Genomic DNA, 18973 nt, shown 5'->3' on the forward strand with positions numbered 1-18973 from the left:
AGGTCATGTCCAGTTTTTACTAAGCTAGTATAAATTTTTCCATTAGAATGAATGGAGATCACATGTGGTGCTCAAGAAAAGGTTGTGTGTGCCAGACAGGCTGCGGTGTCACTTGTCAGGGGTGATGAAAGAGAACGAGCCCACTAAAAGGCTTATTTATAGCTGATAACAGATACCACTGCCTTCTAGACATCACTGTATCCTCAGTATGGCCTTTGTTTTGGATGCCATTCATAAAATTTAGGCTGCACAGTGTGGATGGAGCCTGTGGTGTGCCACAGAGTTCCCTGTGAAATAAATTGCAGATAAACAGTTCTAGGATGCAGTGATTCTTTTTTGTACACCCATTGTGCCAATCACGTACTTCCACCTACTCGCCCTATAATATCTATGGAGGACCAGTGTTCTAATGCCAGGACTGGTCTATAGAAAGCTCCCCCCTCTTCTTCATGATCTTTGTAGTCCTTCATAATCATTGGGAACTGTGTGACTGATACAAGTGCAGCGAGATCTCTCAGGATCAGTTTTTTTTTCTCTTAATATGCCCATTGGCGAGATACTTATAACCGCCTAATTATATATTTAATAAATAAAACAAGGTTTGTCAGATTTACTTTCTCTTAATTCTGCAAAGATACCTAGCTGGTTGCAATGACCTGGCTCTCATCTTTTTTTTTTTTCTTTAAGATCATCTGATTTGCTCCACATGCAATATGAAGTAATAAGACAACAAAAAGTAATGCATGTGTGTAGTTGCAGATGGTAAACTGTCCCAGTATTTATAACATTTAGAGATTCAATCAATCTCCATTTCTTGAGTCCTCCCTAGTCTACATTACACAAGGCTTTGTGTGCCATGCAAGCATAAGGCATTGGAGTGGGAACCCAGAAAGTGTATTTTCACCAAGGAAAAGGGAACTATTCCGATGGGCTTTAAAAACAATTTAATCGGCAGGTTATAGTGCAGTATTCCAGTGAATATCACTGTTGTCACGTCACTGAACCCATAGGTGATATGAAAGTATGGGAACTTGATGTCTTTCTATGAAAAGTGTACACAATGTTTAGACTCTGCGGCAATAATATCTGCTCTTCCTTGTTTACTGTACGGGAAAACGCAGTCTATAAATATCGTTCTAAAGAGGAAGTTAAACCAACTTCATCAATCAAGGAAGTTGGAGAGCTGGATCATATGTGATAGAACAGTTATGCACCATGACACAAATACTTTTATATTACTGAGTTTTGCATTCCAGTGTGTGGTTTAAAGGAATAATGAAGACTGTCATGGCTGAAAAGTGTAAGCAGTCCGGCTGTTCTGCTGCTCTCATGCTCTTCCTTGTTACAAATGGGCAAATAATGAGTTCATACTCCACCATGGCAGAAAAGGGTAAGCAATGGCAGCCATCATTTTTTATTAGTTCACTTCATTTCTTTTTGCAGAGTGTCACACAGCACAAACATGAATATATTATAGGATTTTATAAATGCGCATTGTATGATCACTGTTTTTTTAAGGATAACTATACCAAAGAATACAAATGGCAGCATATCAGCTCTTAGAGATGGCTGCTTACGTTTCAATGTTTTAGACTAAGCCCATTTTGATTTGGATAACAACACTCTGTCTGCACTCCATGTGTGGCCCATCAGCCTTGCGTGGCATCTTCCACGTACAAGCAAATTAATATGATCTTGGATATAAAATAAGACTTTACTAAGAATATACAATTTAGCAGAAAGATCACCTCAATGTTTCATGCCATGGCGCTTTATCAAAACCTTTGGTCTTTTTGCTGGATAAATCCTTCAGATAAGTAACATCCCAAATTGGTGTCACTCATATTTGGTTTAAATATTAATATAGAATACAGAAACCACTATTCGACTTTCTCCTACTTTCTGCTCATTTAAAAGAGCACTCAAAACCCATCTTTTCAAACTTGCCTACCCATCTTCTTCTGTCTCCTAAACCCTCACTACTTCCCACCACTCCATATCTCCCCTTCTATTGTGTGGGTTATTCCCCCACCTCCTATATTGTAAGCTCTTTGGAGCAGGGTCCTCTCCTCCTGTGTCACTGTCTGTATTAGTCTGTCATTTGCACCCCCTATTTATTGTACAGCGCTGCATAATATGTTGGCGCTATATGGATTTATAAAGCGCCAACATATTGCACAGCGCTGTACATTAAATAGGGGTAGCAAATGACAGACAGGTACAGACAGTGAAGAGCTATCCAGAAGAGCTTACAATCTAAGAGCTGGGGGAAGTATCACACAATAGAAGATGAGATTTGTAGTGGTGGGAAGTAATGAGGGTTTAGGAGACAAAAGAAGACAGGTAATCAAATTTGAAAAAATGGGTTTTGAGTGTTATTTTAAATGATCAGAATATAGAAGCAAGCCGAATAGGACAAAGAAGACCATTCCAGAGAGTCGGGGCAGCTCTAGAAAAGTCTTGGAGCCGTGCGTGTGATGTGGTTATCAGAGAGGAAGTCAGTAGTAGGTCATTGGAGGAGTGAAGAGAGCGGCTTGGGGAATATTTTTCAGGTCATAAAGTGGGACAAGAAATGTGGAGGAACTGTACTTGTTGTGGAAGTACTGTACATGTTTTATTAAAACTTTGTTTATTGTATGATAGAATAATGAATAAGACCCATGGACAGTATTTTTGCTGTGTGTGTCCTGTGCCCGGGCATTTTCATTTTCTTTAGAAAATAGAAATTGTTATGAAGTCAAGGAAATTCTCTCATGGATGGCTTTTACAAGAACAAGCATCCAAATTTTGAGATTCCCCTCCTAGTTCAAATTTTTTTTCTACAACTCTAAATGTGGATTACTCAAAGTGAAAGTGGTTTTGGTTTTTTTTTTAGGAATTTAATATCGCAGACCACAAGGTGGCGCTGAAGATGTTGTCAGCTTGATATTAGCAGCCAGCTATGACAGAGGAGAGTAGATGATGACCTCAATGCTGCAGATTGTCTTCAAAATACATTATTTGTAGAAATGGTTACCAGAAATGTTTATTAGATTGTAATCCAGTGCTTCAAGAGGATCTAACTATAAATAAGTACCAATTAAAAACTGACCATATACTTCACAAGGAAATATAAAGAAAATGCTTAAGTATATGTAAACCCAATCACTAAAATATGATATCATTTTTGGCATGGTAAATCATTTCAAATTGAAGTTTCAATATTTGTAGAACTTTAGCTTTCAATAAAATAGTACAAGATAATTAGGGCCTGGTTTAAGTACGTCTTGGCTGCATTGTCTCACACTTGTTAATTGCTGAGAAACATGTCATGGCTCAGTTACACTGGATTCTCACTGTTGTATTGCAATTGTATACATAATAAGATGTGCAGCAAAGCACAGCTTATGTTATTGCACCACATTCATGTAAATACCAAAGACCATGACTGAATCATTCACACATAGACAAGGTGACCCTAACCCCCTCCTCAACTATGTACACATAGTAATGTGTATGTGTATTCTTTTTAATTTAATACCAGTCATCTGTGTCTAATGAAGTTCAGTTATCCTAATTTCTCCTTTCCCTATTGTGACCCAAGCCACACTTTTATACTGAGATTCTTCTTGTTTACATGCAATGGGGCCTATGCAGTAAAGTCCTGTAAAGTGTTATGGAGCAGGTGGACAGTTCATATACTATCCAATTGCATAAAAGTGATTAGTTCCAGTGACAATTAGGGAGGGGTAAAACAAGCCAGTGGCCCCGTCTGTCCTCTCCTCCATAGGAGAGAATAGCGGTCATTCCAGATCAGTTGTTCATCAATCTGCTGTGGCAGATGTCAGATTTTTGCCTTGTGGTCAAACAAGACCACTCATCTTAAAAGACTATTATCAGGCGTATGTACATAAGAATAAGGGAAAATAGGAAAACTTTACTTTAAATGCACAAGTATCCTTTACACAACTTCTGGAGCAATATTCATAATATGGATTTTCTGTATACATGAATATGCTATTTAGAAACCAGTAGGATTTCACCCTGAAAAACATAGTAACCTAGATATGTGAACGAGTCCTAAACAAGTCTTTAGTATTAGTAACCATGCACCATTGAAAATAGACAATACATTTGTATTTATAGGTAATATGAAAGGGGAACTTCATAAAAAAAGTTAAAAAATAACACCCTTATAAATGCTAGGTAGAAAGCCACCTGTCCTGCGCATGCATGAGATTGGCTCTTTTTTTTTTTCTTTACATTCCAGAAAAGCCCTGATCTCCGGCATGGATATCTTTTCTGCTGCAGGGATAAAGACAGAAGGAAAAGAGAGAGGGAAAAAATTTCATTATAGAACAGAGTTAGCCACCCTTTTATATAGCGTCAATGTAAACGTCAATTGTTAATTCAATTAGATGTAATGGTAACATTGATCAATTCAGATCAGGTATTAAACAAATATTGGTACATCAAATATTCATTTAAATGAATCAATACAACAAATATCATAGAGACAGATGATTAGTGTGTGCCTAGCATTACATACAGAGTGAACTTTAGAAGTACTTTCTTAATATGATCCATTCGCAGTGGCATTTGGGACAGTACCACCTACCTAGGACCAGTCTAATCAACATTCAGTCCAGGTGAACATTCCAGTTTATTTACCCATCAGGCTAGCAAAATCACTGAAAAATAGTTACCATTCACTATGATATTAATGTCCCATTGTTCCCTATGTGTAGTGATTAATCTTTACTTTAGAAGATAAGTCCTGGTCTATCATATAGTACTAAGAGTACTGTACATGTGTATCTACCAGTGTAACCAGAACATTTTTATATCTACCAGTATAAATACTTCCAGTAATTAGAGTCACCAGTAAACATAGCACTTAAGGAAATATGCAGATTTTTGGACAGTGGCAATGAAAGTTTGTAAGTAAGCCTTGCTTCCCCACAATCTCCAGGTCCAGGGACATCTTTCTATGACATGTACTTCTAGTGAAAGTGAGGAATTAACAGATGCTCTGCCTGTATGCAGGTATATGGAATCCTGACTTGCCATGGCAACTAAATCTTGCTGTCCTTTCAAGGTGCTGAAAACATAAAGATGGAGCTACAGATCTGAGAAACTACATATATAAGATGAACATATTTTACTCCTGTTATGTGAGGATGTATTGTGCCGGAACATCAGATGTCGGAGTTATTAGTGAGCACAACATTTTAACCATTTTAGTCTCATGAACATAGCAGCAATGCACCGTTCTGTTTAGAATCATCCGTTTTTTCTTTTTGCAAATTAATCTTGATCAGAATCTAGAATGATTAGCATTAAATTCCTCTATGTGCCCCAAAACAGCTATCATGATGTGCTGACTCCTTGTATGCACTTCTGTGGTTTAGCTGCAGTCAGATCACAGCAGAGACTCCTCATTCCCACAAAGTGTTGGGTTCTTAATGTTGAATCATGTACATATGTATTGTCTATATTGAATGTTTGATGGTAACTAATACAAAACAATTGTTTAGGACTAGTTCACATGTCTAGGGTATTGTGTTTTTCAGGGCGAATTCCTATTACTTCTTAAATAGGATTATTATTATTATTATTATAGTATTTTTATTATTATTATTATTATTATTATTATTATTATTAATAATAATAAACAGCATTTATATAGCACCAACATAGTACACAGTGTTGTACATTAAATAGTGGTTGCAAATAACAGACTAATACAGACAGTGATACAGGAGGAGAGGACCCTGCCCCAAAGAGCTTACAATCTAGTAGGTGGGGGAATTTACACACAATAGGAGGGGAATATGTAGTGGTGGGAAGTAGTGATAGTTTCAAAAGACAGAAGAAGATGGGTAGACAAGTTTGAAAAAATGGGTTTTGAGTGCTCTTGAGCAGAAAGTAGGAGCAAGCCGAATAGGGCGAGGAAGACCATTCCAGAGAGTTGGGGCAGCTCTAGAAAAGTCTTGGAGCCGTGCGGGTATTGAGGTTATGAGTGAGGAAGTCATTATTAGGTCATTGGAGCAGGGAAGAGATCGGCTGGGGGAGTATTTTTTTACCAGGTCAGAAAGTGGGACAATAACTGTGTAGGGATTTGAAGGCAAAGCACAGGAGCTTGAATTTGATTCTAAGGTGAAGACATCCATGATGAGATGGCTGACAGGCAGCATGAGACCTTATCCAGGACTGAGGGAGACAGGTCAGGGGTGGACAGATAGATTTGAGTGTCATCAGCATACAGATGGTACGGTAAGCCAAAGGAGGATATGAGACTACCGATAGAGGAGGTGTACAGAGAAAAGAGAACCGGTCCAAGGACTGACCCTTGGGGAACACCAAAAGGTCACATATACAGACAATCCATATTCCGATTATGTTTAAAGAATACCTGTGCGCTCAAAGTAGAGTTTTCCTACCTTTCCTTTCTTATGTACACACATCAGACAATATTCGTCCAAAACGAGCGGTCTTGTTCGTTTTGGTGGAAAAATCTGATATCTGCCACAGCAGATTGATGAACAACTGACTTGGCATGTCTCCTTTGAAGAGCATAGCAGGGTTTCCACTGGTTTGTTCCCGACGTTAGGTGTACAGTGCTTATTCATTCATCTGTCACTGGAAATGATGACTTCTATGCGTCATGTATTTTGAAACAAGAAGCAGCAGCCTGGGCTGCACGCATCTCAGTATGAATGTGTGGAGAGGGTGGGTTGGATCACATTAGGGAAGGGAGAAAGCAGGATAACTGATTTTTATTAGGTACAGATGACTATTATTAAACAAAAAGTAACACACGCACATTGTGTACATATGTGTGAAAGGGGGTAAAGATCCCATTGTGTAGGTCTGAATAATTCATGGCCTTTGGTATTTACATGTTTGTGGTCAATAACATAAGTTGTACATTGCTGCACACCCTAATATGTATACTATTGCAACAGAACAGTGTAAATCCAGCATAACTGAGCTATGCCATGATGTTTCCACACAGGGTGAGGGTAAAGTGTGGTGATCACTTCCTCATTACAAGAAGCCATGGCATGGATGGTTCAAGTTTCATCTCTCATGGCCGCCCTTAGAGAGAGAATGGGGTGTTTAACAACTGGCCATCAAAACCAACCGAATGCTTGTTCCTTTATTAATGGTTGGAATAGCAGGCAGTCACTGCCAAAAGCCACCCCAAAAACGTATGGAGACTATGTAAACTTAGCTCAAGTAAAAAGATTGTTAATTGCTAGGGGTGCTTTCTGAAGGTTGGGGCAGGGGTTGCTATGAGGGTGGAAATGGGCTTTTTAAAAGACCTAGAATTTTTATGCAGATCCAAGGCTTTGGTTTCACTTGCCAAATAACTAGTATTTCTGTAATAAGGTCAGCAGCTGGCCCCATATTTCCTTTATGATAGGGTATAGTTTCTAAGAGTAACCTTAAAGGTGAACTACCCATTTACATTCATTTAAATGTTCTCCTGTGCTAAAATCACATAGACATTTTTCCCCACAGGGATGCTGTGCAGCATACAGAGCAAGTTTTAGAATTTCTAGTAGCTCCTTTGATCTTACCTGATGGGCAATAGGTGACAAGCCCCTTACTTCCCATTTGATTGTCCCCAGCCCAGCCCACTAATTAATTTCCTGCCTTACGTCAGCAGTGTCTTGTATGGGCATCACCTATGATGATCTGCTTACTAACACAATCTGTTCTGGAGTGCCTGCACCTCTTACCTGAAACTTACCAGTGTAGAAACTTCCAATGTCCAATCTGTAACTATGTGACAAGCATTAGGGAAGAAAATAGAACAGTTTCTGATCCTTTTTAACCCTTGAATTTTCAGGTCTTTAGTAAAGCCATACTAATACTATACGCACAGCTCACAGTTTATTAATGCAGTGGTCAGTGGGATGAATACCTTACGTGGTTTGCCAGTGATAAAAATGTCACCTTTTACAAAAAGTCCATTGGTGGCCTGGGAGATATTAATTACTCGAAGACACTGTAAAAATCTCTGGTTGAGAAACACTAATATAGAATATGTTGATACATCAACCACAAAAGCATTCATTTCTCAAAATGTAAGATTTTATTGATTAATAAATAGTTTTATTTGTGATCCAATTGCTTTATTTCTAAATTTTTCCCTAAAAAATAATCTGTGATTGTAACCTATACATATAGCCTAATTTGCTTGTGAATTGTATGGAAGGATACTATTTGATCTATATGTCTGTATATCATATCCTGTCCAGTTAATTGAGGTGACATCAGATGACACATTCCAGCTGCCTGATTTATTCTGTGTAAGTCCCTGTGTCACAGCGCCTGGAAGGAAAGAATAGAAGTGTGTGCAGGGGAAATGGAATAAAAGGAAGAGGGAGGAAGAGGAGAAGCACAGAGGAAAGAGAACAGACAGAAAGGTAAATGATGACAAAAGGAGCTTTGCACATCAAAGTGCTACTCACCCAATCCTCTTGTATGCACAGCAGTGTGAATGCAGATGTTTTCCTAGGAGCACACACTCTCTCTGCATGTAGCCCTGTAAGTACTGTTAGAAGTCCTGCCATGCAAATCATGGGAATTTCCTTTTGGATATTCTTAATGCCATCATAGACACCAGCACCCTCGCTACTATTAAACCACTTGTACCTGGGAAAATCAAAACTGAAACTGGACTATATATATAGTACAGATATATATATCCATCCATCCAAGTGTAAGATAATTAGGAGGTCTACCCAAAATTGATCTAGCTCTAGAAGGAACTGGATTATTGCAGTCATTCACATAAATTCCTGTCTTTCTTGAATATTCAGATATGCTTCCTACCATAATTCCTCAGTCCAAGTCTTGTAAATCATATCATAAAAAATAAAAATCCAGCACAAAGCTAGATACACTTTGAAAAACGTACAACTTTCCTGTCTAAAAATAAGAAAATCAACAACATGAATATGACGCCTATGTGCACATCTTGTTTAATAATAATAAAGATTTATATAGCACCAACATATTACACAGAGCTGTACATTAAATATATTGTCACCATTACCAAGGACAACTACACAACCACTACATGTTAAAGGCTTGTTTTGCTTTGAAGCTATATACCTATTCTGATGTGTAAATTAAAATAAAAAAACAAAAGGTTGAGCAGGATATTGTTGCCTCAACATGCCTTAACATGTGCAGTAACACAACAATGTGCAGATGAATTTACAACTGAATGGTATGCTAAAACGTGGATGCATTGTCATATTCTTCCTAGGTGTGATAGTTACCATACACAGAACCAGAAAAGATTATTTTAAAGCAGCAGTTTCTATTCATCCTATACAGTCCTCAAATAAATGAAAAATGACTAACTTGAACCCATAGAATATCTTGCCTACAAACTCCAGACACAGATTTTTTTCACCAGCTGTAGGATATAAAACATCATCATACAGCTGTGCTTAAAATCCTCATAATAGATTTTATTTCCTTACACACAAATACACTTGAACACTGCACATTCTATTCCAAATCTAAATATGAGAAAACATTTATCAAATTTGTGTTTGATTCTTTGTTTGGAGTACTTTTTTTGTCTGTTATGTAATACATATGTGCACCCCACACCGTGAAAGAGCCCAAATGTCACAATATACAAATTGGTGTTTCTAGCTCCATGCATGTCATTTTGTGGAGATATTAGGGCAAACAAGTAATAAAATGAACTATTTTTAAGAATTGCATAAATGGATGAATAAAATAACAAACAATACCTTCTTACAATACACTGTGACTGCAGGACCAAACAAGAGGCAGCACAGTTTGTTCTACATTTGCAAGCTGGGAAACTTGGGTCTACGTCAAAAAATTTAAGGAAAAATACTTTAGGGTGCCATGTTTCACACCTCTTGGACTGTACGGTTCTGTATATCAGGGACACTTTTGGTCGCCCCATGGGTTATTATCTGCAAATAGTATTTCCTGACATCATTTATAAAAACATAATTCAAATATTTTTTTTTTTTTAAATGTGTTCCTTTTTAAAGCCAAGTTAGCCATACATCATCCCTAACCAACTCTTATACAGCAAATATATTTTTTGTTTATTTGAATGTTTACCATTTAAAAAAAATATATCTTACAATGCACATCCCACAGCAAAAATGAAAAGCTCTTTGGCATGTAAATAAACCAGTGTTGGTATACATATGTTGATCACAGCGATTCCCCTGTGGCACCTACCTCAGCTGTCCTGAAATCTCTGACAGTGCTATTTCAGCCCAGAAACACACCATCCCCAAGTGCCAGCTTAATCTAGAAATCACTTACCCACATAAGGGGGAAACAAGTGTGGAGTGATGTAGTGGTTTGGAAAGCCCACAGCAGTTTATTATGTTCATTATGATATAGTGGTTCGTATTTGCTAATTTGAGTAATGCAAATAGATGCTCAGTCTATATGCAAGCATTTCAGGAAATAAAAATGAGATAAAGCTTGCTATACAAGACCATCTGCTTCCAATGTTTAGCACACTTCCTGCATGTAAGTGATGGGCATGCAAGACTTCAGTTCTGCTGGGCAACAACTTTTACTGCAGCTTCAAAAAAATCCCCTTTTGAATTATGTACACAAGACCAAAGCAATTCAAACACAACATATCTTGATTATACTGGACATTTATTGCAAGTGTAAAATGAAAATGACCAAAAAATGTACATTCTATTTTCATTTTCAGTTTAAATCATTAAGGTACATAAAGATAATCCTTCGTGAGAAGGGAGTGCTTCTATTCACAAAATAAAAGTCCAAGGTTTCTTAAATAAAATCTATTTACACATAATACAGTCAATACACAAGACACATTCTTCAGTCACAACCAGTAATCGAGGGGTGCCAAGTCAAAAAAAAAAAAAAAACACTATATAGGCCAGGCATAGGCAGCCCAGATGTACTATCTGTAGTTTAAAGAGGTTATATATACACACATAGGCTTATTTAGAGATGTACCAAAGGCGCCGATTAATACTAACTGGTAGCCAAATTAAATTTTTTTGCAAGAAGCTTCTAAACCTAATTGGTTGCCATAGGTCAATCATTTAGGGTCTTTGCAATTACTATATAAGCCAATCTCTATATTGCAAACAATCATTGAAGCCCTGAAAAGGTTTCACATTAACAAACCCCTAGTTAGAATGAGCATGCTTATTACACACAACCCTGTGCAACACATGCAGAAAATAAGACCCTTGTGCTTTTCTTGCATTAACTGTGTGTCATATAATGTGCTGGTTATATCTAAAATCCCCAGAAAAATGTGCAAAACGTCAAATGTTATCGTATTAACAGGAAAAAAAAAATAATTTAAACCACAAAATGAAAAACAAAACAAATTTGTGCAAGGCAATGCCGAAAAAAAACATGGCTTTATGGAGTAAAACCTCTTCTAGTAGGGAGATTTGTTAAAGACAAGCACATGTCTCTAGTCCTTAGCTTTAAATAGAATGAATGTGCAACAAATAGAGATCCCTCCGAGTGTATATTACACCCCAGTTCCATTCCGAGACTTCACAGTTCTGTTCTAGAAATAGTTCACAATCCACGGTGAGTAGAATCCTCCACCTCTGGAAGTGGTTGTGCTGTAGATACAATGTCAATACGAAGTCCAAAATGTGGTCTCTAACTAAAAGCATTCAATACCAGCAAAAAAGCAAAAGTCTGAAATAAATTAAATTGTGTACAATTTTAGAAGTAATAATTCCTTATTGCCCAACTTAAACTAGTAGCACTCCTTGGATGGCTACAATTAGATTTTAAAAGATGTTTGTGCTAGTATTTGATTGTTTACATCCAATCCTCAAATGGAGGAAAGAAACTTAGTAATTGGCAGAGGGAACTGTGAGCTCTGTCAGTCCAATACTTGATGATTTCATTCCAGTTATCTACCAGCAAGTGTAAGGGAATAGAGAATACTGGCTCCAGTCTGACATTGCATTGTGTGGGTGACTTGCAGGTCCCTGAGTGCTGAAATCTGTTGGGTAGGAGTAGCCCATGGGCCTATATTGCGCCTGTGTAGGAACCATCCACTGGTCAGTGCCATATGAACTGTACATAGGACCACGCAGCGTCTGCCGTGTAGATGTGTCCATTTGAAAGTTCACTCCACTAGGTCGCTCTTGTATGGTGTTCTGTGGAGGAAATACTTGAAGTTGACAGAGATCTGGCTCTGGCACTGTAGCAACATCAGGTGTGAGGCGTCTACCTGCTGTTTCAGATGGATCCAAAGAGCCTGGTAGAGGTTGAAAACTTCTTCTCTGTGGAGTTCTATATATAAAAAAAAAAAAAAAAAAAAAAAAAACCAGTAAATACGTGTAAACATTTCTCTTTTCTTTAATGGTAAAAACACCTAGAATGTATTATATTGCATGGTACCCAGTAGCACAAAGGTGATTGCTCAGAAATGTTATGGAGACTTACCTATATAAAAAGCTGGAAGATGATGATGGAACCTGCTGCTCCTGCTGTGGTGACCCAGTCAAATCTGGAGAGCTGGGATGTAAACCAAGTGCTCCTTCTTGATCTGCAACCCATTGCGAATATACCTCAGTGGGCACCAGACTTGCCTCATCCTTAACACGAGGAATTTTAGCACGATCTTCGAGAAAAAACAAAAAACAGTTGTTAACCATTTATATATTGTACAAGACAAGATCACCAAGACACAATCTATCCCATGTAAAAAAATAAATACCTTCTTCTGTTGCTGAACTGTCCTCCCATTTCTTCCTTTTCAGGCGCCTAGCTGGTGTGTGTGGAAAAAGCCTTAACACATCCTCCCTGGGGAAAAAAAGGAAGTGTCACACTGGTGGATTTGCACATATATTCAAATATTTAAAAACTCTGAAGGTGGGCTAATGTTCGCCTCATTTTATTATACAGGTGTCCCACCTAGACATTAGACTGCTAGTGCCCTGCCCAAAATGCAAGTAACTTCTTAACTGTTTGAATAGAACACTAAAAACCTTAACAGAAATACATGCTGAGAATGATTTAGAAAAAAAAAAAAAAAAGAGAACATTATACAATTGTCTGACTTAAACTATTCATCAGCCTCAAAGGGATCTCAATCATAACACAGTCTGCATCCTTTTATCAGAAAACAAATACTCTTCAAATATAAAAGAATGCGTACATACCTCCTGTTCACTCTTTCCTGTTCTCTGAAGCCCTTGGCAAAAGGATTGTGATCAATTTTCAGTTTGGTGATCTAGGAGAGAAAGATGAGAATAAGCAGGACTGTTTGTGACATGACTACACACCCTGCCAAATTATCTGTGCTAGATACATTTTGTAGCAGTTTGTGTGCTACTTTATCTTACCTTATCATTTTGATAGGCAGTGACTGCTGTAAACTCTGTCTCTGGAAAGCTGAATACTTGCAGGAGTCCCCATCGGGTGTTGTACAGGTCGTCAGACTGAATAACGTGGAATCGAGGTTTGTATCGATGCAATGAATGTAAAATTATCTGCAAAGAGTAAAGAGAAGCACCAGAATAAAAACGATATTCTAGAAGTGTATGGCTGCTTATAAGAACAAGGAAAGGCGTCTCATTCCATAAAAAAAAATTACTTACATGTCCATGTTGGTCCAGTGTGTTGTTGGTCAGTTTTAGTTTTTGGAAGCAGATAGGAGCCTTCATCCAGTGGGCACCTGGGGCTGGAGAGTCAGGGTGAATATATGTCCTGCATGGGGGGTGCGGCTCTGCATTACCTGCTGGCTCCCACTGGTTCCTATTCCACTATTAAGAAAATGAAAAAAATAATATTATGGTTACAAATGAACACATTTTCACTCATTACTTAAAAGCATTATTAACAATGGTTGCATATAGGCAAATAGAACCTGTATATTAAACGCTACTCATATTTACCTTATATCTGCAATTGTCTAGAGGGACAAAATCCACCAGAATTACATATTTTGTGAAGGGATGAAGACCAAAGAGCCGAAGCTTGCATTGTGGGAACATCCGTCTGCAAAGAGAGAAATTTGTCAGAATATTGCTTCTAATGTAGGATAATACTCTTAGCATGGGTGCTTATTGGCACCCGAAATAACCACATGTTACAAATGGTACCAAGAACAGTATTTTGGAAATGTGGCATTAAGAATATATATAGATATATAAAAATAAAACAGACTTATGTGATGAAGCACTCACCGGCCAGACTTTGTAATGATCATCTCTGTCCCTTCCTGGTGGAATTGCTTCCATAAAGCCAGGTCCTCCAGGGTTGCACTAATGGAGTTGGGCAAGCAAAGGGTATCTTGGTTGGTGACACAGTCCATCTCTGTAGCTGACTTCGCATCTAAAAGTGGAAAACATTAGATAAGTTAGTAAATGCTTACATCTTTACTAGAGAAAGTTCAGGATACAGATGATAAAGTTCCCTTCCATACTAGTTTATGCTAAATAGAAAGCAGACTTTCATCTCCATCTATATCCTAAAATATAATGGAGTTACACTGACTAGGTAAACTGAATATGACTCCATGTAAAATGAATAGAATTGTATTTTCTAACGATCCAAGTCTTTGATTGGCTAGTCCTTCCCATGTTGCTGTATTTCTCTTCCAGGCGGATGCAATTTGCCTATTTTTCAAAAGCTAATTTCTGAGTAATAATCAAAACCAATCAATCTGAAGAGCTGGATGAGCGACAAAAACCAAATAGTAAATCCAAGCAGCCAGCCCTTCCAATAATGTATGCTGAATGGCATCTGTTAGAGGTATCCAAAAAGTTTGTGAATCCAAAGAAGTATCGGCATGTCCACCTTGATTGCCCCTGTACTCACCAGGCATGGAGTTCATGATGACCTCCGGTCTACACTAATCCAATTCTCACCTGCTGGAGCCAAGCCGGCTGATTTATATAGGAAATGGGCGGGGCCGCGGACACAGCGCTCCGCCCCCACCTGATGCCCCTTTGATGTGTTGGGGACACAAAGAGGAAGGATCCCGGTTTAATGATCGGGGAGGACAAGGCAGGCCAATGATTAGCATGAGTCCGATACACAGGAAACCCTGCAGGGGAAATGCGACTTCATTTAGTTCTAAATCACTGCAAAACAAACAAGATGCGGCACAGTGCTGCCATTCAATAGATGGCTGATCATAGGGCCAGCCAATACACAATCACAGCAGGCCTGATGTATGTAGACACAGGGGCCCAGCTTCCTGGGGTCAGGCCTTTATACTTTAATTCCACATGCATCTCTATTAATATTATCAAACAGGATTTATATAGCGCCAATTACACAGCGCTGTACATTATCTAGCAGCAGATTAAAGCCCCACTCTATTCAATCAAAGCCTGGGTGCCATTACCCTATGGGGCACCAACACACAGTGCCCCCCCAGCTTATAAAACCACCACACAGTGACCCCCAGCCTATAAAACACTACCCCAGCGCCCCCCTGGTCTACAGGGCACCACCACAGCGCCCCCCTGGTCTACAGGGCACCACCACAGCGCCCCCCTGGTCTATAAAACACCACCACAGCGCCCCCCTGGTCTATAAAACACCACCACAGCGCCCCCCTGGTCTATAAAACACCACCACAGTGCCCCCCTGGTCTATAAAACACCACCACAGTGCGCCCCTGGTCTATAAAACACCACCACAGTGCCCCTAAAACACCACCACAGTGCGCCCCTGGTCTATAAAACACCACCACAGTGCCCCCCTGGTCTATAAAACACCACCACAGTGCGCCCCTGGTCTATAGGACACCATCACAGTACCCCCCACCCTACGTGGCCATCCATGTTCTAAATAATAGATCCCTCTACACACATTCATAGTAATACCCCCATGCCACTCCGGTCACAGTGCTAAACCTGGGCACCATATCTAAGGGTAACAGTCATAGAAACCCATTACAGCTTGGGGCTCCTTTGGGGTTCTAAATATTATCCAGCAGTAAAATGGGGAATTAGGAAACTTTTTTAGACATCAAATAGAGTTCATTGGGAAGTGGCAGGGTGTCAATGTGGCCAGACACAGACATGGAGAATGAGGCTGATTTGTGTATTGGCCTAACCACCTTCCCTCAGGTGAGCTGTTAGGAGATTCAAATGAACTTGTTTCTATTCAGTCAGTCAGTGTATACAATGGGGTCTGGTGTTCCAATACACAAAACAGACATGTTGTACCTTAGGAGATGTATTCTGTCTATTCCTGGGGCATCCCTCATACAGCTTGTGTGCCATTACCATGCAGTGCCAACCAACAGGGTGCCATCACAGTGCTCCCAGATTTCAGATAATAGATCTCTCTATACGGTACATATTCATAGTAATACCTCCATGACACTACTCAGGTCATAGTGCTAAACCCGGGCACCATATCTAAGAGTAACCCCTATTTAATGTACAGCGATGCCTAATATGTTGGCGCTATATAAATCCTGTTTATTAATAATAATAAAGTAACAGTCATGACAACCCATTACAGCTTGGGGCTCCTGAGGGCTATTTTGGGGTTCTAAGTATTATCCAGCAGTAAAAAGGTAAATTAGGAAACCCTTTTCTAGACATCAAAAAGACTTCTTTGGGAAGTGGCAGGGTGTCAATGTGGCCAGACACAGACATGGAGAATTAGGCTGATTTGTGTATTGGCCTAACCACCTTCCCTCAGGTGAGCTATTAGGAGATTCAAATGAACTTGTTTCTATTCAGTCAGTGTATACAATGGAGTCTGGTGTTCCAATACACAAAACAGACATGTTGTACCTTAGGAGATGTATTCCGTCTATTCCTGGGGGTGCAAAACATAGGGCATCCATCATACAGCTTGTGTGCCATTACCATTACCATGCAGTGCCCAACCAACAGGGTGCCATCACAGTGCTCCCAGGTTTCAGATAATAGATCTCTCTATACACAATTATAGCAATACCTCCATGCCACTACTCAGGTCACAGTGATAAACCCTGGCACCATATCCAAGGGTAACAGTAATAGAAATCTATTACAGCTTGGGGCTCCTGAGGGCTATTTTGGGGTTCTACATATTATCCAGCAGTAAAGATGTGGTATTAGGAAACCTTTTTGCTCATTGGGAAATGGCAGGGTGTCAATGTGGCCAGACACAGACATGGAGAATAAGGCTGGTTTGTGTATTGGCCTAACCACCTTCCCTCAGGTAAGCTATTAGGAGATTCAAATGAACTTATTTCGTATTCGGTCAGTGTATAAAATAGAGTCTGGTGTTCCAATACACAAAACAGACATGTTGTAGGTCAGGCAATGTATTCTGTCTATTACTGTGGGTGCAGAACGTAGGGCATCCCTCATACAGCTTGTGTGCCATTACCATGCACTGCCCAACCAACAGGGTGCCATCACAGTGCTCCCAGGTCTCAGATAATCGATCTCTCCATACACATTCATAGTAATATCTCCATGCCACTACTCAGGTCACAGTGCTAAACCTGGGCACCATATCTAAGGGTAACAGTCATAGGAACCCATTACAGCTTGGGCTCCATTGGGCTATTTTGGGGTTCTAAATATTAACCAGCAGTAAAGGTGTGCCTTTTTTTGCTCATTGGGAAGTGGCCAGATAAACATGGAGAATGAGGGTGATTTGAGTAAATTGTCTGTGTGTACAATGGGGTCTGCTGTTCTAACACACAAAGAGGACAGGTTGTACTTATGAGGGGTATTCCGCCAATTCTTGGGGTACAGAGCACACAGCGTTCCCCTTATACACCATATGTGCCATTACAGCCACCAGGGCACCATCCCACTGCCCAGGCTACAGATAATAGATCTCTCTATACACAATCATATTGATACCTCCATGCCACTACTGAGGTCACAGTGCTAAACATAGGCACCCTATCTAATGGTAACAGTCATGAAATCCCATCACAGCTTGGGGAGTGGGTTATTTTGGGGTTTCATCATATTTATTAAGCAACAGTAAAGATGTGGAATTAGACCTGGTCTGCTCATTGGGAAGTGGCAGGGTGTCAATGTGGCCAGACACAGACATGGAGAATGGAGCTAACTTGTGTATTGGCCTAACCACCTTCCCTCAGGTGAGCTATTAGGAGACTGCAAGGAGCTTATTGTGCATTAGGTCAGTGTGTACAATGGGGTCTGCTGTTCTAATACACATAGAGGACATGCTGTAGTTATGAGGTGTATTCTGCCCCTTCCTGAGGTACAGAACACACAGGGCGCCCCCCATAGGCCGGTCACAGCCCCTCCCGGTCATATTCCATCACACAGTGCAGACATTTTGTGCTTTGTTGCTTTTATTTTATTCTCAGACACGGCCGGTGTGAGCCTCCTCTGCTCACATATTCAGGCCGCAGTTTGTGTATTGCACCGTCCAGACACCGGGAATGTTGTTGTGAATGGGGCTCGTTCCGCTCACGTACACAAGCACGGTGTCTTTATCTGCCCCGGGCCAGGACATTACCATAACACACTCTCTCCTTTTCTGCTTTACAAGTCTATAATGTATTAATTAATGCCGGCGGAGTTGTTGTTGTCTCAACAGACCAGGCCAGACCCATTGTGCTGCAATCCACATCAACCGAGGGCTGCAGACTGCCAGCTCCTACCTGACCTTACAATACACATCTTGTGTGATTGTATAGCTGTGCCTGCACCATCACCCCAATATTACTACAAGGGGACACCCCATCCATAATAATCACATCATTCCGGGGATAGGTATGGGGTACAGCTCTCCATACATCTTACAGACAATATCATTATATAATCATGTATAGTGTACTTCTGGGGAGATTATGGCTAACTAGACAGGCAGATGCCTCCCAATAATTGGGGGATTTATACAAAATAATGGGGGGAATTCACAAAAAATAATGCAGAACATACACAAAGTATGTGTATTCAATGCCAGCTATGCCAGGCCATTTCTGCCCAACACAAACAGTCATGCT

At 39.7% G+C, this 18973-nt stretch overlaps 1 protein-coding gene across 1 annotated transcript in view; it reads right to left on the reverse strand.

The window, feature by feature from the left end:
- Positions 1-11930: 11930 nt before the first annotated feature.
- LOC140333718 (T-box protein VegT-like) overlaps positions 11931-18973 on the reverse strand; it is a 17911-nt gene continuing 10868 nt past the window's right edge. Inside the window, exons 2-9 of the mRNA XM_072415590.1 lie at positions 14211-14358; positions 13920-14022; positions 13623-13787; positions 13368-13514; positions 13185-13255; positions 12740-12825; positions 12466-12643; positions 11931-12312 (exon numbers count right to left, since the gene is read on the reverse strand). Coding sequence (XP_072271691.1) covers positions 11931-12312; positions 12466-12643; positions 12740-12825; positions 13185-13255; positions 13368-13514; positions 13623-13787; positions 13920-14022; positions 14211-14358 — 1280 coding nt within the window. The remainder of the gene's footprint in view (positions 12313-12465; positions 12644-12739; positions 12826-13184; positions 13256-13367; positions 13515-13622; positions 13788-13919; positions 14023-14210; positions 14359-18973) is intronic.

Source organism: Pyxicephalus adspersus, chromosome 6, assembly GCF_032062135.1.
Source record: "Pyxicephalus adspersus chromosome 6, UCB_Pads_2.0, whole genome shotgun sequence".
NCBI classification, from domain to species: Eukaryota; Metazoa; Chordata; class Amphibia; order Anura; family Pyxicephalidae; genus Pyxicephalus; species Pyxicephalus adspersus.